This window comes from Lissotriton helveticus, chromosome 11 (assembly GCF_964261635.1).
Source record: "Lissotriton helveticus chromosome 11, aLisHel1.1, whole genome shotgun sequence".
In the NCBI taxonomy this organism is placed as follows: domain Eukaryota; kingdom Metazoa; phylum Chordata; class Amphibia; order Caudata; family Salamandridae; genus Lissotriton; species Lissotriton helveticus.
The window spans coordinates 938,184,892-938,208,052 of NC_136072.1; the positions used below are offsets into that span (position 1 = coordinate 938,184,892).

Genomic DNA, 23,161 nt, shown 5'->3' on the forward strand with positions numbered 1-23,161 from the left:
ACTTGAATTCAATCCAGTTTCTTGTTATGGTCCAATTGCTCGTTTTTTCGCCGGCGGTGGTGCGTGCTAACGGGGATAATTCCAGGAAAGGGGTCCCCAGCACTCGGAGCTCCGGACCAGAGCTCCTACCAGGCGGCCATCTTGTTCTGTAGATTCTATCAAGAACCAAGAAAACAGTGGGTAATACCAATACTAAAGACCATGGGTTTGCGACAATGCCGCCCGGCCTTTTTGGCAATTTCATACCTAGAAACAGTGTTACGCAAAGAATATGGCTAGATTCTTGAAACTTTGCCTAAGACACAGACCGAATCTAGAACAGGAGCACTGAAGCACTTATGATATAATTCATTTTTAAGATGTTTTTCTGTATTTTAATGGAATTTCACGCTCTACATATTTTGACTTTCTATTGTACCATTTTCAGGCTGGTGTGCGTAGCAATTTTAAATACTAATTATGTTTTTGTATGTCTTTTTTAATGAAGGTAAAATGCACTTGTTATGTTATTTTAAAAAGTATTCTTTAAAAAAAAAAGAACTTTTATGGTTTTTGTACAATTCAAAACCGAATAAAGAAATCTTGACTTGACTTGAGTGGGCATTTATAGTGTAGGTCTGTAGTGGTTACTGAGGGTCTGTGGTCCTCATCTAAATTACACATTCTGGGGTAAAGCTACACCAAAGTACAGTGCGTAGGCCTACTGGGACCAGAGAGGTATCACTCTTAAGATCAACATGCATCCCGTTTGTGGATCCTCAGTCCCTTTCATCATATCTATACTCCTTGTGGCACTTTAAGAATTGTCATAATTCCCTGCTCGGTTCATTAGCCTTTGTCTCCCCTACAGAGCCAAGTTAATTACTCTGCTTTCTGCAGTCTTTGCAATTCTAATAAGTTGTCATTCTAGTGCATCCTTGATTATCATTTCATGCAGCTCGGTTTGTTCCACACAGCCGCAATACCTCTGGCCAAGAACCTTTCTCCCTCACCGAGACCCATTGTTTCCTGGTGTCTGCCCTTTTGCTCCCAGCTCTATGCTGGTTTACTCCCTGGTGTAGAATCAATTGCTCACCTGTTAATACTCCATTGCTCCCAGGCCTAGGCCCACTCACTTAATTGCCAAACTTCTCTCTGACATGCCTTTTCTTTATCACTCACCTGCTTTTTCCTCAGTTACTCACCTGTTGTGCTCAAGTCTAATTTTGCCTTCAGTTGGGACCACTGAAATTGTGTGCAGTGGAGTACCAAATGGTGCTGCCAGGTTAACTCAATTATGCAGCCAGAAAAGGTAAATTATACTGCATAATGTGGCACATTTAGTTATTAGTTCAGTATTTTGGCATTTCACCACACATCTATAGTGTCTAGCCAACTGTATAATCTTTGTAGTAAAGGTTTAGCTCCTGAATATAGTAATGGACAAATAAATGGTGACCAGTTAACATTTACAAATGGCCTACCACTGCACATTAACATGTCCTTTGCTTTTTTACTATGCCTGAAGTAGAAAAATGCTTTAAGTGACTGAAATCCCAAAATTATGTGGCAAATGGTAGGTTTTGTTGCAAACGCAGTAGAATCACAATTACGTGGAAAACACTGGAAAATTACATAATTTCAACGGCGCAGTCTATAGTCACATGCTTACCTGTCGCCAGCATCACACTCTTTTAGTCTGATCATCCACTCAGATGTTTTTTTGTATTTTACTCCTGTAGCCTCCCACCTGATGATCATCTTTAAATTGTGTATTTTCTTAACATTTTCTTAATCTTGAAGTATACTTTGATTTTGTGCGATTCCTCTCACTGGTATAGGTGTGCGGCACCGGAGCAGAAGCAGAAAGTTCCTACTGGTGTCTTGAAGAAAGACATTGTATCTCCAGAGGAGAAGAAGAAGCAGCTGAGTGAAAAAATTAGACAGCAGCAAGATAAGCTGGATGCCTTACAGGTACGCCTTTGAAGTGTGAATGCATTGACCTGATTGCCAATTTGACAGTAAATGTATTAGTTAGTACATGAAGAAGCCATGAAGCGGAGTTCTCTTTGTGGACATGGAGGCATTGTAGGTACATAAGCAGTGAGTAAATTGTGTGGCTCTTTAGGGAGTAGATCAAGAAGCACCACTGGTGTCTTCTGTTGGCAGGGTACTAAGACAGAAAATAGGCATGTGCACAAAATAAAAGTAGCCCTCTACTAGTGAGCTAAAAAAAAAAAAAAGAGGTTATTGTTTGCAAATTAAGGCAGTTTTGAACTTGTGAAGACATGCTGTACAAAGTGTTTTGCAAGGTATGGAAGACTGCATTGATTTGAACATGCTACACGTAAGGAAGATTGGATTAAGATAGATGTGGAAGCCCCACACCTGAATCTGTTTTAGATTTGTAAATTAACCAGGTTATCGGTAGCAAGGAAGTTCCACGGTTTGGTGTCCTTTATATGGAAACAGAGCATGCCAATTGGGCCAAACATAGTAACTACAAATCCTCTCATTCTTTCTGCCATTAGTTTCTCTTAAAGCTTGAAGGAGAGGAGATTGGCTGAAATGGTTCAATATGTCTAACTGATAAGTTAGAGTACGAAGATTGCAAGGCCAGATGGGTTATGAGCGCAGCTGCTAAGGTTATGCAACATTAATTTAATATAGACTTGCAGATTATAGATCTATCATCCAATAGTTCAGTGTGGAAAGTTTTATGTTTTGTTTTCTCATTTGTTTCAAAGCCTGCAAACAAATATTATATCAGACTAAGGAGCACAAACCCTACTCAGAAAGTAGCCCAGTTTTTGGCAAAGGGGACTTCTAATAATCTGTCTCCCACTTAATTCAGAATCTAAGAGCTAGCACCCCGATATGAAAGATATGGAAGCACAGCAATCCTGGTAGAACATCTTCCATAGACTGACTTTTCCTATGTTCCAGCCTAACCAATGACAATGTAGTTTTGGGTCTAGTCACAGTGGGAACATGCTATTTCTAATGTCATATATGTTCTGTTGTAAATATTAAGTACTCTAGCTTTTGGGCACCAAGATGCACAAGGGCACTCATTTAATGTTTAAATCAGGTTTTACTACCTGTCAAAAATGTCAGTGCAGGGTTTAAGCTGAGTGACTGCTGTTAGGCTGCACAGGGTGGTCCTGAAGCCATGTTTTCACGGCCACGGTAGAGAATGCCACAATAGGGGCTGCACAGTAGTGGATGCCACAATAGGAGCTACAGTTCACAAGTGGTGTTTAACTATCCATGCCTTGGGTGTACTCCTGTACCATATATTATGGCCGTACAGGAAAGTTTTAAATGAGAAAATCAAGTTTTACGCTAATTTTGCCATGTTTTTGGGGTTACAACACATACAATGAGCACTGGATAGCAGTATCCTACTGTTGGAGTTCATGATTATTAGCAGGCAATTTCCAAAACAATAATGACAAACTGCTGTGACTAGCTAAAAGTGGTCACTTTGCAACACTGACTATATAGTCTTAGAACACTTTAAACATGATTTTGAGTGTCAGATGAATTGTAGCCATGCATTTTTTTGTTATTTTTTTAACCGTGCTAACAGTAGATTGACTTTAGTAGTTCATGGCCTCTTCCCTCTTAGTGCTATCTGGAGATGGAATTAAGAAACTGTGAATCGCGACATTGTTTACTTCACTCTTGATTTGCCAATGTCGTAGGATACACCAGTTTAGTCATCTTCACCTATACTGTGGAAAAAGTTCCCAATTTAGTGTGTTGCCTCTAGGTTTTCTTGACACTGAAAACCGCACACTTGGGAAGTAGAAGTGGTCATGGCAGAAAATAATTTTATCAAGGGTGATTGCCACAAAAAACAGAATAAACTTGTGTACAATAACATCTGCAAAAAACAGTATTGCTGATGGCGGTAATTAAAAGGGGTTTCTAAAACAACCTCAGCACTCAAAGTATTAATGAAAAGCAGCTTTAAGGTGAAAATATTAGTGTGTAGTTCGAGTTCACCTTCTAGTGTTGGGCTCACTAAATAAAGGTTTCGGGTTCGAGGAGACTTGTGATCCTTTCCTGTAACCCACTATTTACAGGATAAAGGCTCCACTGTAGACTTCTTTTATTCTGCCATCTGGTTTTCTGGGGCAGTTGAGATACAGCAAAGTTGTTTGACTCCAGACACTGAATTGCCTCCACTGAGTTATGTGTTGTTACCGACAATTAATATAGCTCTTGCTCACTTTGCCACTGGATTCAAGCCAGCCGGGCTGAAGACGGCTGGAATGCCAGAAACCGGTCCTCGGAAGCTTGATTCCGGTCCAGGAAAGGCATGGTTTGGCAGTTCGGGCTGGACTGTTCCCATGAGGCACAGGGTCAGACTGATTTGCACATAGCCATGTCTGAACTGGGGTGGCAGAGTGGGCTAAAGAACGGTGATGGATTAAACCCAGATCTTTTGACTGGGTGTGAGTGTTTGATTGGTTCAGATGCTCCGTCCATCACCACCCCCTTTTGTACCGCATCTGGTTTTCTGGGGCAGTTGAGATACAGCAAAGTTGTTTGACTCCAGACACTGAATTGCCTCCACTGAGTTATGTTATGTTACCGACAATTAATATAGCGCATACATCTCACTCCTGAAGGAGTTCTCAGCACTTCATGCAACAAAGGTAAGACAGCAGATCAAAAGAGCCAGGTTTTCAAAAGTTTTTAAACCTCCTGAAGACCGCACAAGATCGTTTATGGTGGGGAATACTATTCCAGTGGTGGGGGACTAAGTAAGAGAATGACCGACTCCAAACCTTGTGGTACAGATATGGCAGGGACTTATCAAGGCTTTATCCTTCGATCTAAGATTTCTGCTAGGGCAGTACTGAGTAAGCTTTGCTTGCAAGTAGGCAGGACTGGTGTGCAGACAGAATATCGAGTAAAAAATATCGAACTGTACAAATATCGAGTATTAAATATCATGGTTCAGAAATATCGAAAGCAAGAATATCGTGGTAAGAATATCGACTCCAGGTAAGCAATATCGTTTTTTTTAAAAATATCGAATTGTTTAATATCGTTAGCAAAAATATAGTTGTTAAAAATATAGGGGGTCATTATGATGTCGGGCGGATTTCCTCCGCCAGGCTGGCGGTGGCTACCGCCAGCCTGGCGGAGGAAATCCGCCCGACATAATCAGCCCAATTGTCTCTCCCACCCCCCCCAGATTTGGATGGCGGGAGGGATCGCTGCAGTGTGAAACAACGCCCGCCTGTTTTCCCGGGGCAGAAAACGTTTAACATCGTGGCGGTGTCTTTTAGACACCGCCCGCCGTATTACAATGGGCTTTGCATAATGCATTTGGAAAGGCATGCGGAGACTCCCTGCGGCCCCCCCCCCCCCCCCCCCCGCATTTCAAGGTGCAACATGGCAGGCACCGCGCGGTGCCTGTCATGTTGCACTTTGAAATGTAAAAGGTGCATTTTTACCATTGCGGCGGGCGGAGATTTCAGCTCCGCCCGCCGCAATGGTAAATATACAGATTGCGCCTGCCTGTGTGGTGGGCGCATCCTAATCCTCAATTCGGGACCCCCGCCCTATAGGCGGGCGTTCCCGTTTACCACTAGGGTGGCGGGCGGGCAAAGCCCGCCCGCCATCCTAATGTGCCCCTTAGTTTTTTAAAGTTATTGTTGTGTATTTAAGTATATATTTTATTTGTATATGATGTATGTTTTTGTAAGAATTGCATTTATTTTTAAGATGTTACATTTTTTGTAGTTCTTTTTTTTTAATTAGAATTTTGCATTTTTAGCTCTAGCGGGTTGTGGGTATATAGGGGAATAAGGTGGAAAGTAATTTAATTATATTAAATTAATTGATTGTTTTATTTATTAATATTAGTTTGATTTACATTTTATAGTTTGAAATGTGTAATTTATTATTAATTCAGAATTGGTTGTTCATTTTAATTAATTAAATGTTAATTATGGTAATTGTGTAATTGTAGGTGTGTGTTGTGGTGTTTATAGGTGTAAAGGGTGGGAAGTAATTTATTTTTAATTGATGAATGATTAATTGGTTGTTAATTTTAAATAATTAATTGGTAATTATGGTATTTGTTTAATTTTAAGTGTGTGTTTTGGGGTCTATAGGGGTACAGGGTGTTAAGTAATTTATTTATTTTTTATTAATTATGTTGGTATTAAATTAATAAAAGGTTTATCATGGTAATTGTGTAATTAATGTTAGGTGTGTGTTGTGGTGTGTGTAGTTTTTAATGTAAAAATAAGTTTTAATTGTGTTTTATTATTTTATAGTTTAGTTTTGTTGTATGCTGTGGATATTATAGTGTTACCCTAAGTGTGTGCAGTCAATGAATGTTTGTTTTATTAATATTTTTTCAATTGATTTATTATATTAATTATGGAAGTAAATTTAATTTAAAATGTTGAAGTTTTGGTGTAGTGTTATAGGGTAGGAAATAAAAAAAAATACAATGATGTATTAATGTTTTTGTTTGTAAATATTTCCTAGATGAACTTTTTTTTAAAAAAGTATTTATTATTTTATTTTATATAATATTTCTAGGTTTGTCTTATATGTAATTATTAGTAGGTTTTCTCTATATATTTAATATAATTGATTTTTCATTTTTTAAATATTGTTTATTTTTATTTTTAATATGTGTATATTATTTATAACTGAGTGTGAATAGTAATTTTAGCCCTCCACTATCCAACACTTTCTCTACTGTTGCACTCATTGGAGTGAGAATAGTAATTTTGAACCCCTTTGCTATCCAACACTTTCCCTACTTTTGCACTCACGGGAGTGGGTATGAAAAAAAAGTCTCCTCCGCTATCCAACACTTATCCTATGATTGCATTCAGTGGAGTGGGAATAGTAGTTTTTACCCCTCCGCTGTACAAACACTTTCCCTACTGTTGCTCCCACGGAAGTGGGAATAGTACATAATACCCCTCCGCTATCCAACACTATTGCCCTCACTGGAGTGGGGATAGTAAATGTTACCCCTCCGCCATCCAACACTTTCCCCACTGGAGTTGGAATAGTAATTTTGACCACTCCGCTTTCCAACACTTTCCCTAGTGTTGCACTCACTGGAGTGGGAATAGTTATTTTTATCCCTTTGCTATCCAAAATATACCCTACAGGTGCATTCATTGGAGTCGTAATAGTTATGTTTACCCCTCCGCTATCCAACACTTCCCCACTGTTAATCTCACAGATTTTTTTTTATATTTAAAAAAATTATTCGTATTTTTTATATTATTTTAAACTTTTAACATAAATTAAAAATAATAGTTCATTAATTGTTTTAAAGTAAATATAAATTAAGTATGTGTTTTATTAAAATGTATATTAAATGTATTTGATTTTGTCAGTTATATTTTTTTTATATATTATTTTATTTTATGTTGATGTAAAAGTAGATATTTTATACATCTATAGTTTTTACAAGGATATTTTTAGTCAATATTTTTGTCCTTACCTGTTTATGTATAGGAGTTGACATTTCTGGTGTGAATATTTTTACTCAATATTTTTAACATCTGTATTTTGTACATCGCTGTTGTCCATGAACCGGCAGGACCATTGCCTGCCAGAGATTTATGAGTGAGACCGAGAAGCTTAAACAGGTTGCATTTTTAGATCAGTAGCCAGTGTAGTGCTCTTAAGGTGGGAGCATAAGGGGAGCCCAGAGGGAGTTTGCAGTCCAGGCGTGTTGCAGTGTTTTGGACTACCTGCACTTTAGAAATAGTTTTCTCATTGGCAGCCACCAGAAGAGCAATGCCATAATTCAGGTGACGCATAATTAGGGCTTGAGTCAAAGTTCTCCTTGACCTCAACGGGAGCCACACGGAACACCTTTTTGAGCAGGCACATGGTACTGAAACAGGTATCAGAGATGGACATTACCTGTTCTTTCATGGAATGTTTGTAATCCATTAGAAAGTCAAGGTTATTGACTACACTTCTTAGGAATGGAGCTGGCCCCAGTTCGGATGGCCACCAGTCTTCAGACCAAAGGGCCTGTGCCTTACCGAACTGCAATATTTCTGTCTTGTTTCCATTCAGTTGTAGACAGTTGAGAGTCATCCATGTGGTTACCTTCCTCATACCGTCAATAAACCTGATTTTAGCTGTCTCCGGATCTTGGTTAGAACTTAAGTAGGAACTGTGAGTGACCCCTTTATCCATAGTCATGGTTTGAGATTTAAAGGGTTATACTGAGATCGCTTGGGCTCTGTATCCTAGAAAATCTTTCAACCAGTCTAAGGTCTTTCCATATACACCTATCTCATAAAGTCTCTGAAGAATGATGAAATGTGAGACTGTATTGAAGGCAACTTAAAGATCGAGTAGTACCAGCGTAGTAGGAGTACCAGCATCCAACAATAGCCTGATGGAATCAGCTACTGCCACTGCGTACTTTGGAAAGTTGTTAAACCAGAGTGTGGAGGGTTATTAAGTGGTGGTCCTGCTAATGTTTAGAAAGTGGTTTATTAACTAGACCCTCCATAACCTTGCCAAGAAGGGGAAGGAACGAGATGGACTAGTAGTTCACAAGTTTATTGGGATCAGTATTACCTGTAGAAGACACTGCCTGACAACTGCTTTCGAATTGACCTAAATCAGAGGGTTTTTTCAGGCTAGGACTTATGAGTATAACTCGTTTTACAGAGAAAACAGCCTTTATATTATTTCTTAAGTCGAGCAACAAGATCCCTTACTCAGACCCCCATAGGATCCTTTACGTTTGCTTACCCAGACACCATGAGGAATGGAAGTGTTCGGCCAGTCACCTTTTTAAAACCAAGAAAACCATCCACAATTAAAGGAAACGCTAGTAGGTGCACTATAAAATGCAGTCCCCAGTATTATCCAAGCAATTGACTGAGCCCAGCATCAAGGACATTGAGGGTGCATCCTCCCATGAAGAGAAGTGAAGGCTCATCTGGTATCCCCACAGGCTAAGGTAATTAGAGTTCAGAAGCTGTGTAATCTGTGCTTTTGACTTTAAGGACAAGCAGTCTTGAGGGCCCCCTGCTCAAAATCTACAGTCAGAACACAGACTCGACTTAAAGCATTCACACCATCTGAGGATTTTCCCTCCCGTGTGCATGCTTCGTAGGAGCCTTGGCTTCAGGGCAAGCATCTACCGCAAACTAACTGGGCTACGGTCCCTAAACTGCACAAAATGCCTCGACAGCTGGTGATGACCACTGTCTTTGAGCCCACTTGGTATTGACAGTCCACCTCACTTGGAAGAAGCCCTAAGCCTCTACCTTGGTCTTGAGACACTGAAACATCTCCTTCAGTACTGAAATCAATTCTAAAGTCTGCTTCAAAGCATGTATCGACACCTGCTTTGATGTTGAGTGAGTTGGTACCACCACTGTAACTGTCTGAACAGCCTGATGTCAGGCAGAGGAAAAATGTACACTCACCCTCGCACAATTAAATGCTTGCATGGCTCCCATAGAAAGAGCCTGGGCCAGCTCAATGTGAAGGGAAAAAAAGTTCACATTTGACAAGGCCATATCAAATGAACTTTAAGTGTTTCCTTTCACTTTTAAAAAAAAAAGTAAAGAAGGATGCAACACCAGCCCTGTACGCCTCTTTTGCCTTCATTATAAGCACCAACACTCACTCACTCTGATCACAAGCATGAGCTACAGCCTCATTACCCCTTTGATGAGCCTGCTCCAACAGATTATGGAGATGACCCTCTGCACAACTACACTGTAAACTTTGGACATTACCAGTGAAGGATTCCCTGCTGAATGACACCAGGTCATATCTTGCTGTCATCCAGAGGGCTGAATATCACCATAAGGTGAAGCTGCATGGTAGAAACAGTTCACTTCTTGCCCGTGCTGAACAGCTTGATTAATGTATGGGGCAAATGTCAAAGTTCCCATAAAAACAAAGGTTGTAGCCCCTAAGTTCGAGAAGAAGCACAAGATGGAGCCACAGAACCCTCGTAAGAAGACATGTATGACTTGACTCAAGTTTGAACTGTGCTCGTTTGTGTATAGAGAGCAAGTGGAGTTCCTTGAGGTGCGCTGTGTTGTGCATGAGGCGGTAGAAATTGAGAGTGAGTAAGAAAGACAGCTTTTTTTTTTGCAGGTTTACAAGAAAGAACAAGTATTGGCAACTAGGGGACCCGTTTGCCTCACTACCAAGTGTGTTATTTCTTATTATATTGAGCAACTGTTGCCCACCTCTAATGGCTTGTTGCCAAATATTCCATTAATTAACCATATCTACACCAATTTGAGAGGCAACATTACAAAAGAACATGAGTGGAGTCAAAGTGACAAACATTTAGTCGAAATAGATAAACAAAGAGGTCTTTCCATTGATTGTTTGAATCTGTATTTGAAATCTTCTGTAAGCATTACAGTTGTACGCAGCCAAAGTGCCCGGTTATAGGCTTCCTCGGGGCGAAGAAATCCCGTGTTGTCTTCAGACACGTACTACAGGGCTCAAACATACTGTGGAATGACTCAAACAGTATTCTCCCACATAAAATCTTCGGACAACATCCAACTGCTGAACCGTATCTGTTGGTTGTACGTATAAATTCTTGATACCAGTTCAGAGTCACCATTGGCATCTATTCATCCAGGACCGTGTTCTGCAGCCATTTGGTCAGCATGTCCTCTATAGTGTAGGAAGATGCTGTATGAGGACATGCTGACTGATGGCTGCCGTACACGGCCCCGGAGGAATAGAAGCCAATGGTGGCTCTGACCTAGTATCAAGAATTTATACGCACAACTAACAGATACGGTTCTCTAGTTTGATATTGTCCCAAGATTTTATGTAGGAGAATTGTTTGAGTCATACTGCAGTGTGTTTTGAACCCTGAGTACGTGTCGGAAGACAACGCAGGATTTCTTTGCCCTGAGGAAACCTATAACCGTTGGTTGCGCACAACTGTAATGCTTACAGAAGATTTTGAATAAAGAGTCAAAGACGCAACGGATGGACCTTTTTGCATGTTTACCCCTGACTTTCTGCCCCCATTTTGACTACTAGGTGCTAGTGTAATGGCTGTGCGTCAATTGGCATAGCCTAACTTGTTAAGCCTAGTATATGGTACTAGGGGTACCCAGGGCCTGTAAGTTAGTGTCCCCCCAGGGACTGGCTCACTTTTTGTACCACCCTAAGTAGGACAAGGTAAAAGTCTCTTAACCTTCCACTGAAGATTGGGAGGGCAGTTTAAAACTGCGAACTCAACTTTTCTATTTAAGGTAATGGCAAAGTCCAGACCTACCTTTTTAATGTTAGTAAGACACTATATGGCAGGCCTAACTATCCCTAAGAGAGGGTGCTGTATATTGAAATGTCGAACATGTACGTCTGCATGTTCCAGCAGTAAAAACCCTAAAATGTAATGTTTGAGGCATGTGAGCTGTAGATCACATGCTTTGCATACTCTACTCCTGCCATCTAGTGCTGAGTCCGGATGTTTGCAGTTTGTTTTTCTTTGGCGAAGTCTTTTCCAGTCACGAGGTAGGTGACTCCTCCTTTCGGTGATAGTGTGCATGGGCATCGACTCCATTGTTAGATTGTTTTTTTCTGCCATCGGGATCGGACGTGAATTGCTGTGCTCCGGTTCGACATAGTTTCTTCGGTTTACCTCGGTGCGCAAGACACTCACCCTCTACGTTATTTTTTTTGCGTATGCCATTCTCCCCATATCATACTTACTTCTAAAAAACCCTCTTTCGATCAGAAACCTCGTGAAAGGCCGTCTGGCCTACCCACGTCAGTCCGCAAGCGGAGAGATGCTGGAGGCGCGAATATGAGGAATCTTATAGGATGCAGTGGAAGCTTAAAATCTTAGAATACAAGAATCAGATTAGGAAATCTAAGGCTGACTACTACTCTTCCATGATCTGTAATGATACCAATAGTTCTAGGAGCATTTTTAATATACTAAACAGTCTTATTAGCCCTGAGTGTTCTAAGAACTCCATTGTTCCGTCTCTGGAACTTTGTGAGAATCTTGCCAAATTCTTTAAGGAGAAAATCGAGCTAATCATTGAGGACTTGGAGGACTCCTCTATGACTGACTGTCCGTTGGCCACGAATCATGGGGCGCTGGCAGACAAGACCAACGAGCAGGTTTGGTCGTTGGGTGAACCTCTATTAGAGTTCCCGCTACTTACGGAAGAAGCATTCAGCGGGTTGGCAAGGGGGATCTCTTCTGGTTCTCCTTTGGACCCAGTGCCATATAAGATCTGGAAGGAGTTTGAGGAGGAATTATTTCCCACTCTCCGCCTGATTTGCAATCAATCTTTTGCCACGGGTATGGTTCCAGCCCAGTGGAAGCAGGCGGTGATAGCTCCCCTGCTGAAGAAGCCTTCTTTAGATCCGGTTTGTTCCAAGAACTACAGACCCATTTCCCTGCAACATTTCCCTACCAAAATTGTGGAGCGCTGGGTCAGTCAGTCAGTCAGTCAGAATATCTTTATTCGATTTATTCAAAGTCATACAAAGAAAAAACAATAAAACATTTCATACAAAGTATTTTTCTTAAGAGCGATAATATAAATATACAGTTTTTAAAAAAGTATTATACACAATTAAAAAATGTTACGTTTATAAAATGATCATACATAATGAAACATTTACTTTAAGGCGAAGTTTGGCAGACAGCTTTCACCCTTGAGGCGGCTACCAGGAAATTAGCTATGCAGAAAGTAATGCGGGGATTAGGCAGTAGTTGTAAAAAAAGCAGGGCCGTTCTCACTTGGGTGAAGCCGGCCTCTTTCAGGATAGGGAACAAATATTTTTTCCTCTGCTCTATATACAACCCACAAAACATAACGAAATGCATTGTATCCTGCACAGAAAACTGGTCACAGCTACAGGGGGGGGCAATCCGGCTTCTGCCAAGTTTTAAAAGAACCTAGATGAAAATGTAACAAATTAAATCTAAACTTAGTTAATAAAAACCTGTGGAAGGGGATTGTGACGAAACTAAGGTAAGACGCAAGTGAGGATGGGCGGATCAGGAGGCAATGTTCCCTTACTGATGGTTTCACCAATTCAAATTCCTCACGAAGTACTTCCTTCCTTGCCCTGAATGACTTTTTTATAAAGTCAATGTCTTGTACCTTAATTTTCTCTGGGGAGGAAAAAAGCTCCGAGCGTCCCAAGTCTGCGAATGTTTTAGCTAAATAGGCCAGCCATGGGATCTTGTTAAATTTGTCCAAGGACAAAACATCGTGCATAATTTTATGGTTCAGGGGAAGTTCTTCATTCATCCACATTTTCAGCCAAAAGATCAGAGGGGACATGCTCAGAGTATCTGACAAATAGGGTAGGCCCACTTCTTTGTGGATTGAGTAAGTTGGGGTTAACTGTGGTACAGAAAGCAGGGTTCTAATAAATCTATTCTCTGCTCTCTGTATTAGATCTAAATTTACATACCCCCATAAAGCGGAACCATATGATGCAATGGCCACAGATTTACACTTGTAGATTTTTAAGAGGGCTTCCATAGGCCTAGCCCCTAACCTGCCAGCAAAGCCAAGAAGAGCTGATGACGATCTAATTACAGCCAACCTCTTTGCTCTTATCTGTGGCCCCCAGGACCCTTTCTGGTCAAACAGTACACCTAAGTAGGGGAATGTAGATACCTTGGAGACAATGTCCCCCCTGCAAGAAAATGTTTTATGACTTTTCTTGTTACACTCTCGCCCCATTACCATTGTATGCGACTTAGTTACATTTACCTTAAGGTCCAAACGCTCCATGAATGAGCCGAAAGCGTCCAAAAGGTGCTGAAGGCCGACACCCGTGCGAGCGATCAGCACAGCGTCATCCGCATACAGAAGTGCCGGGATTTGGGCATCTCCTGCACGCGGGACGTCGGCTCCCTGCCCCCGCAGGTGTGCGCCCAACCCATTGATGTAGATGGTGAAAAGCAAGGAGGCTAGTATACAACCTTGCCGTACCCCCTTTAAAGATTTAAAAGGGGGGGTACGTCTACCATCATTTGTTACACGCACAGCTGCAGAGAGCTCCTGGTGCAAAGTGGCCATGAACGCGACCAAGGCTTCATCAATGCCCATCTCCAACAGGGTCAGCCACAGCTTTGACCTATTGACCAAGTCAAAAGCCGAGGAGAGGTCCATGAATGCAAGATACACGGACCCCTCCTTGGCCACGGTGTATTTGGAGATAAGCAAATACAAATTAACGCACTGTTCAATGGTCCCTTTTCTTTATCTAAAGCCTTATTGTAACTCGGACAACCGGCCACAGCTCTCGACATTTTCCCTCAGTCTAGCTAAAAGGAATCGGCCTAGGATTTTTACAGTTGAGTCCAAGAGGGATATAGGCCTATAACAGGCGGGATCATCCCGCTGACCTTTGTTTTTAAAATTAGGAACGATAATGGATGTAGCCCATGAGGCTGGAACTGGGTTACCATTAACTGCATTAAACACATTTGACAAAACCTCTGCCCACAGTTTTGGTGAATACATAAAGTCGGCAGGGACACCATCAGGGCCGGGTGCCTTGTGCTTTGTAGTAGCCAAGATTGCTTTTTCCACTTCTTGAGGGTTAAAAAGGATAGGGCAGACAGCTACAGTGACCAACGGGACATCTTTAACTTCTTTATCCTCATCCCCGTAAACATTTTTAAAATGAGACAGCCATTTTTCATCGGGGATGACGCAGTCCATGGGTTCATTATTATCATCTGAAAATAAAGGCTGTTTAATGATCTCCCAAAATTTCCTGCTGTCCTTCAGCACTGCCGCTGAGAGGAGATTTTCCCATGCTTCGCCTTTGATGGTGTCCTTTCGTTTCTTTATAGCTAACTTGTAGGTTTTCCTTAGTCTGGTTATGTCATCTTTTACCCTAGGTGTATTTTTTAGGGCTACCAGCAGTGATCTGTGGGCATTTGAACATGCTGCGTCAAACCAGCGCATAGTTCCTGGAATTCCTTTTTTTGGCTTTGCTAAAAGGTCCTGTGACACCTGGCCACATATTCGCTCAAATGACTCTACTATTTCTTTGCCCTGCGCACAATGATTTTTGCAGATCTCGACCTTGTCCTTGATTTTGGGGAAATTCTTTGCATAAAATTTTTCTGGGATCACTTTAGCCCATTTCACTCGCCTATCTTGGTCAGTAGTCCTCAAGGGGTGGGCTAGATTTGCTATTGTTGGGGATGCTCCCATCTGGGCCCCCCAAGCCACTTCGAGTACTACCGGGTTATGGTCGCTAAAGTGTGTTTGTACTGTGCGATAATCCATAATCCGATTTAGAAAACCTTGTGAAACAAAGATGTAATCTATTATTGTGCCTTGCTGGGCACCAATAAAAGTTGGCAGTCTCACCCCGCCATCAGGTTCATAAAGGTCGAAGTTAGCCAGCAGTTCTTCTAGCTCCTCCCCCTCTGCAGAGTGTTCAAAATGAGGGCCCTGTGGTCCCTCGTCCCCATCGTCACTACTTCCCCTACAGGCTAGGTTACACAAATGAATGTTAAAATCGCCTAATAAAATAAACTCAAAAACATACTTGATATTCTGGCTTACTGTTTTTAAAATACTGTCTAAATTAGCAACGTTGCAACCTCTGTAATCACTGTTACCTGAATTGTAGAAGTTTATGTATATAGTCCTGCTGGTATTGTTAATCACCCTTTCAACCATTAGGATATTGTGGGAATCGGTGCTTATCTGCCTATAACTTCCCTTCAAGTCTAAAGAGAACAAGATCACTAGACCTCCCTTGGCTCTCCCCATGCGACTGGGGACTGCTGGTTTTGTGAAACTGGTGAACCCATCCCACCAGAGATTGGCGGAAGTATCCCAGGTTTCCTGGAGTGCAATGATATGGTGACTTAAGACTAAACTTGACCATGCCTTGTCCTGTCTTTTGACACTTAGCCCTGCTATGTTCCAGCATATAATTTTGCAGGAATCTGTGGGTTTCTTAGATTCTTGGAACCCCGCCGGGGTCCCTTCAACTATTCGTGACGGTTTTGTCCTCTCATTGCTTCCCACTTGCAAAAGACTCTGTGATTTATCGCTGACAGGGCTCTGGGTTGCACAGTGCTCCGGCCGATTTAGTGTAAGGAGATGGTCATGATTTAATATGACTTGGCCCTCTAACACTGTCTGGGGGGTGAGCTCACTGAGGTCTTGGCCATTGGTGTGTTGACTTCTCTTGGGTGGTGGCATATTCAGAACATCAAATGCCAAATCAGTTCCATCTGTGAGTCAATCACGATCATTTAAATTTGATAAAGGACCATACCTGTTCCCCACTCCAAATCCCCAATCAAAAGGGGTAGCTACCTGGCTCCATCCACTGGCTGTTGTATTCCATATAGGACGTGGGATGTTTGGGCGCATCAAAGACTGATCATTTCCCATCCGTGATATAAACCCATTACCCTGAGCTCTATGATCGTAACCCAGAATTCCAGGACCCCAACCATTTGTAGTGGGCCCATGCGACATTACTGATCTGGCAATTGGCTCGATCGGATAGTTATATTTTCTTGTCTCATGATTTGGCGTGGGCTGATAACGGTCATTATTATTGTATCGGGGTCTTGTATCCCCTCCCCAGCTGGTGGTATTTATATATCTCCTAGGTCTAGGGATATTGGGGAAGGTAGCAAACTGGATCTCATTATAAAAGAATTTCAGGGTGAGGGGGATTATAGAGCCATTTCGTCGTTGGGGTGGAAAGATGTTAGACAGGATGTTTGGGAGTACCTCAGCGTTAGCAAAGTTTAATATTACGCAGTCCCCTTTAAACTTTTTTGGCTTATTCCCAATCCATGAAACCCTCCTTGTCATAACAATGTCCCCTGCTAATTGATCAAACCCTTGATATGCCATATGCATATTGTTTGTGAGCCAGTGTAACGCTTTATCTTTTAAACCCTGGTTAGATTCTGTTTTGTCTTGTGATAGAACAGGGACATTTGCCAATACCAGTACTACTGGAGAAGCTTCCATGATGAATTGGGCTGAGTCATCCTCTTGTTGCAGGCGTGCTGATGCGGCAGATGGTAATAGTAATGGTAATGCGGAGGCATCTCCTACTAGTTCCTGGCTGGGCACAGATAATGATGGTAATGATGGCGATGCTGTTGGCTGCCCTTGCGGGATAGTCTGTGTTTGGCTTTCCAATGGGATATCCTCCGCGTCCGCGTCCGTGGCCACCAGTTTTGTAACGAGGGTAGATAGATTCTCCACCTCTTCAATCAGCTTACTTTGTGACCCGCCCAACTTTTTAACCTCGGAAGTTAATTTATCCAATTTCCCGATCATAGGCTTTATAATTGTCCTAATTTTCATGTCTATCATGTCTTGAATCCTATTAAATAGGTCATCATCAATGATGCGTCTTGACTCCTCGTCAACGTCAAGCTCTATGGTTTTCCCTTCCTGTCTTGGTGATGTAGCCAGCTTTTTCCTACCTTGCTGTCTCCCCCCACGCTTTGCCTGAGACTTTCTGCAGGTTCTCACAGCCCGTACTACAGGCAGCTGGGGTGGTGGAACTTCATCCACCGTGTCTATCTGATGGTTAGAATCAGAGACAACGTTTGTAGACAGATCTGCTAGTGGGTCTGAGTCACCGTCCTCCATGCCAATATCTAGAGGATTACAGTCTGGTATGTATATGGGAGGGTTTTCTACAGGTATGTCGGGCATTAATGCACTGGAGGGAGGGCTTTCTCGGGGCAAAGTTGACGATTGGCTCAAACCTAGGGATTGCCTTCTTTCATTATTGATCTTGCTGACAACTTGTACTAGATAAGAGTCTAAGGTATTGAGTGGCTCAGTGGCAGCGGGTACCAATTTTTTACCCATGGTAACGATAGGCTTTTAAAGGTTATCAGGAGACTAAACGTTGCTCCAGGGATGAACTCCAAATATTTGCCCGGTGTTAGCAGGGCAACAGAATGTGGCTATCGTGCAACAGTGTACGGTTTCTTATTCAACTCAAGACAACTCACGACGCATACTTAACTAAGGATCGAAGGGTACAGTACCTTTGCAACTCGGTGCAGGAAATATCAGGGGGGTGGCCTTGCCTGGCCTTTTCGTGCCTCAGAGGGCCGTAGAGGGCCCGCCCTTTGCCCGGGCTTAGCCCCGGGCGTCCCGCTCGCGTCCCGCGACGCTGAGGGCTCGGTTCTTTTGTGGCCCCTCCTGGCGCGTCTACCGCGTCAGGGAACGCGCCGCCGCAAGGGCTGCCGGGTTGTGAAGTTCCGAAGCGGCGGCGCGGCTGGTGGCGGCTGGTATCGGCTGGTGGTTGTTTGGTTGTTGGGTCAGGGCTCTCCACGCAGCCCACTCCTCCTATACCTCGTCCTCTGCTTGCTCCAGGTAAGATTTACGTCCCCCCCGCTCCACCGAGGGCTCGGTTCTTTTGTGGCCCCTCCTGGCGCGTCTACCGCGTCAGGGAACGCGCCGCCGCAAGGGCTGCCGGGTTGTGAAGTCCCGGAGCGGCGGCGCGGCTGGTGGCGGCTGGTATCGACTGGTGGTTGTTTGGTTGTTGGTCAGGGCTCTCCACGCAGCCCACTCCTCCTATGCCTCGTCCTCTGCTTGCTCCAGGTAAGATTTAGGTCCCCCCCCCGCTCCACCGAGGGCTCGGTTCTTTTGTGGCCCCTCCTGGCGCGTCTACCGCGTCAGGGAACGCGCCGCCGCAAGGGCTGCCGGGTTGTGAAGTCCCGGAGCGGCGGCGCGGCTGGTGGCGGCTGGTATCGGCTGGTGGTTGTTTGGTTGTTGGTCAGGGCTCTCCACGCAGCCCACTCCTCCTATGCCTCGTCCTCTGCTTGCTCCAGGTAAGATTTACGTCCCCCCCCGCTCCACCGAGGGCTCGGTTCTTTTGTGGCCCCTCCTGGCGCGTCTACCGCGTCAGGGAACGCGCCGCCGCAAGGGCTGCCGGGTTGTGAAGTCCCGGAGCGGCGGCGCGGCTGGTGGCGGCTGGTATCGGCTGGTGGTTGTTTGTTTGTTGGTCAGGGCTCTCCACGCAGCCCACTCCTCCTATGCCTCGTCCTCTGCTTGCTCCAGGTAAGATTTACGATTTTAGGTAATTAATTTACCAGCAGAGTTAAGAGCCACATCAAATAAGGTCCAATCGCCATTGGGTAAGTTTAATTCTTACCATGGACATATGCGATTCATATATGATCGCATTTGGAACAATAGCAACAACATGACACACATATTTATTATGTTTTAGGGCAGGTGCTGCTCCCTTGGTTGCCCTTAATTTCAGTCCTGATGAAGACTCGCATGGCCAAGGTTTAAACCACCTCGAAGGCCTGAAGACGAGTCGAAACGTCGACGCTCTAGCTTGTCCTGGATGGTGGCTTACACATTTTAGTGCAAACAACAGTGTGGAAGCAGTGTCTCCATTATTTGATGAACTGTGTGCAGTTTCTTTGCAATACACACCAGGACCTTGATAAATTTACTTTTGTTTAAATTCACACGTTGTATATATTATTGGGAAATATTGTAAATTTTGTATTATTCTATGTTCTTCTCTTAACTTTTCTCTCAAATCACATTATATTTCTATTTCTTTGCACATTCTCTTTGGGCAACCTTAAATGCCTTAAAAATTAGACAGCCAGAAATGCAATGAATTAAATTGCCCCAGAATAATAATTTTTTGAGTCATTGTTGTTGCTAATTGCTTGTTGTGTTTGTTGACAAACTTATACATTGATTGAACCGTGGGTAACATGGTATATGTGCCCACTTAATGAGTTCAATTTTGAATTGTGAATTGATTGAATCGATTCTGAAAAAGAAATAGTCTAAGACCATTGTTTTTGTACAACAAACAAGAGGTTCAGTCTCTCCTTCTCAAATGGGCTATAGAACATGTACCACCACAACACCACGGGTCAGGCGTGTACTCCTTTCACTTTCTAATACCCAAAAAAAAGTGTGAGAAAGTGGCTCTATATATATACTGGACTAGAAGGAAGTACAGTGTGTATAGAGTCCACCAACCCCAGAGGTATAACAGAGGTTAAAGTCAGAACTGACCTTACTCCAAAGTGGTAGCTTGGTCAAGCAGTAAGGCAGTACCAGAGGACGATGTAAAGCATTTGTTGTACACACTCATTCAGCAAAAGGTTTCACACACTAAAGAACTGAACTCCAGGCCAATTGTTGTTATATCCTCAGATATAGTTGTTTTATTTTTAGGACCAACAGTTATAAAAATATACTTTTCAAGGTACGAGTACTCTCAGGTAAATACTTTGCAGAGGAGCAATACGTTTGTACACACAATAATTACAGGATAGCTAATAAGCAACACAGTTCTGAAACACACTCTAGCATTGAGCTCAATGGATTTTTCATAGGAAAGTACAGTTGATTACTTAATGGATTACTTTGGAATTCCAGGACTAGATCTTAGATTCAGTCCTGGGGTCTAAGCTGAAACCAGATTAGCAAAAAAACGTTTTAGTTACTGTGATGAATTTCCTGAATAAAAAGCTGTTTTAAAGTTCACACTTAGAAACTTTTCAAGGTGATTCTGACAATGTTATTCAATGGGAGGAAATTCAGGTTACAGGTAAAGTACGATCGTGTTACTTTTGTAACCCAGCACGAGTCTCCTAGGGCCAGCACTGGGGGCTTAACTCAAAACAGGTAGGTAATTGTGTTTCAGTATGTCGTACGATTTTTAAAGTATATTTGCAGTTTTCAAAAGTCGACACTTAAAAGAAATTTCATAGAAAAGCAGACAATGGGTTCCTATGGAGAAAATACAGGTTACTGGTAAACCTGCGAGGGACTACTTTTGCGGTTCAGTACTGGGCTGAAAGGTACAGTACTGACTTCTCTCCTGATCACAGGTGAGTATTTACGAATTCAGACTTTGGCTGATTTTATAGGAATATTTTCAGTTTTCAAAACTTCACACTTTGAAAATTTTCGAGTCAAAATGGGTCGATGTTATCCAATGGCAGGCAAGTGAATTACCGGTTTCCAGGTGAGTACTTGGTTGGTGAAGTTAGGGTTCTGGGCGTAGACTCAGGGGTCCCCCAGGGTCAGGTGAGTACAGTTAGTTCAGTCCCAGCGGCACAGGGGCGGCCGGGTGCAGAGGTAGGTAGGCCCAAAGTTATCCAATGAGGGAAAGGGGGCCTTCGGTTGGTGGCTGCTGGTTAGCAGGCCACGCAGGTCTGGGAGCTGGGCTCCCGGTCACTTGCTCAGGGCAAGGAGGGAAGTAAGATAGGACAGAGAGGTCACAGCCAGCGGCACTCGGGCGGTTGTTTGCAGGGTGCTGTTGAGCCGTCGGGCGCTCAATGTTATCCAATGAGGATCTTTTTTTTTTTTTTTTTTTTTTTTTTTTTTTGGTCCTCATCTCACCTGACAAGCCTCTGCGGGTCTTATGAAGCCGCCTTCGTTACTGGTCGCCCCTACGGCTTACCGCACTCGCTTGGGTCATCCGACCAGTCCCATTGTTTTGTATGGGACCCTGGTGTAATCATAGGACCAATGATGTTACAATAATCTTAAGTCCTTGCCCCAGCTCACCAAGGGGTGCCAGATATTCAAGATTTTATCTTCCGCTCCATCGTACTCTAGTCGCGCCATAGCAAATGCAGCTTTGAGCCATTCCTCCCTTTGCGGGGGTAGGGCATCCTTCCACCTCTTACACACTTCCCTTCTTGCCAGCAGTATCAAATTCAGTAATAGGCCCCTGTCTTTCTGCGAAAGGTTCTGGCTGAGTTGACCATCGTCTCCAAAAAATACCAGTTGTATATTGATCTCAATGTTGGTATTAAATATGCCCAGTAAGTTGTCCCCTACCTCAGCCCAGTATCTTGTGAGTGCAGGGCACTCATAGAAAATATGTAAGTCATTTGCTAAGGGTTCTGCGCATCTAGGGCATTTAGGAACGGGAGAAGGAGCAAACTTTGCAATTTTTGCCGGGGTGTAATAGAGTCTATTAATAACAAAAAAGTGATTTTTCTTTAGGCAGGCAGGTTTAACTGATCTGTACAGGGTCTTCAGTGAGGGTTCATACAAAAGGTCTGCTGATGGTCCAAGTGGGGATCCTGTCCACACTGCTACAGAAGCGGGGGTCTTATGGTCTTCGGCATCTAGCAGGCTGTTATACCAAATAGATATTTCCTTATTCAGTGGGCTTGTCTCTTGCAACAAGTCTTCAATCTCCCAGTTTCCGCTTATCTCCCGCTTTTCCGCCTCATACCATGATGTTAACTGTATGTATTTAAATCTTGAGAGCCCGGTGCCAATCTTAGCTCTCAGATAATCCCAGGGGAGTATCCCCCCACTGTCCAACAACTCAGACCAGATTTTGACACTGGCCCTCTTTATCGGCAGTGCCAAGCCGTCCTGCAAGCAGCCCGGGGTCCCTGGGCCGTCCCATATAGGGGCATAATCAGAATAGTATCCAATGCCCCATCCATGCCTGAGCCTACACCAAGTCTCCAAAGCTGTCCTTAGAACCTTCAGACGTACCCTCTTGAAGAACCTAGGGGATCCAAATTTGTACAGAAATGCTTCTCCGTTACCTCCCCCTTCTACCCGCACCATTTCACCTAATAGCCTCCCCCAAGCTGATTCCCCTGGCTTAACTAACAGCATTCGTATGCTTTTAAACTGGAACGCATCTGCATATAGTCTTACGTCTGGAAGCGCCAGCCCTCCTTTTTTTAATCTACGTCTAAGTTTTTTCCACGCTAGTCGAACCCCTTTATTGCCCCAAATGAAACTGTTGATCTTACTCTGTACTTTACTCAGGCTTTTACTTGAAAATGTCAAAGGAATTGAAGAAAAGAGGTATGACAGTTTAGGAAGGATGACCATCTTTACTAAGTTGGTTTTTCCATATATAGTCAGAGGTAGATTTTTCCATCTGCTGAATAAGCTGTCAATTTCCTTTACCACCCTTTTTAAATTTAACTCAGGGATCTTTTCAATTTCCTTCACTACATAAATCCCCAAGTATCTCATCTCTTCACTTTCTGTCCCTGTCCACTCCAAGTTCCAACACATCACCTCCGTCTTGGTTCTATTTACAAGAAACCCAGAAATTGCTCCAAACTCGCGCATACTCTCTTCCACCCTTATAATAGCTGTATCCGGGTCGCTTGTATACAGAACCAGATCGTCAGCGTACAGAG

General features: G+C 43.1%; 1 protein-coding gene across 6 annotated transcripts in view; it reads left to right on the forward strand.

The window, feature by feature from the left end:
- Nucleotides 1-23,161, forward strand: part of MORC2 (MORC family CW-type zinc finger 2) — a 597,165-nt gene that overhangs the window by 340,794 nt on the left and 233,210 nt on the right. For all 6 annotated transcript variants that reach the window (XM_078667274.1, XM_078667271.1, XM_078667273.1 and 3 more), the window contains exon 18: nt 1,821-1,953. In XM_078667274.1, coding sequence (XP_078523400.1) covers nt 1,821-1,953 — 133 coding nt within the window. The remainder of the gene's footprint in view (nt 1-1,820; nt 1,954-23,161) is intronic.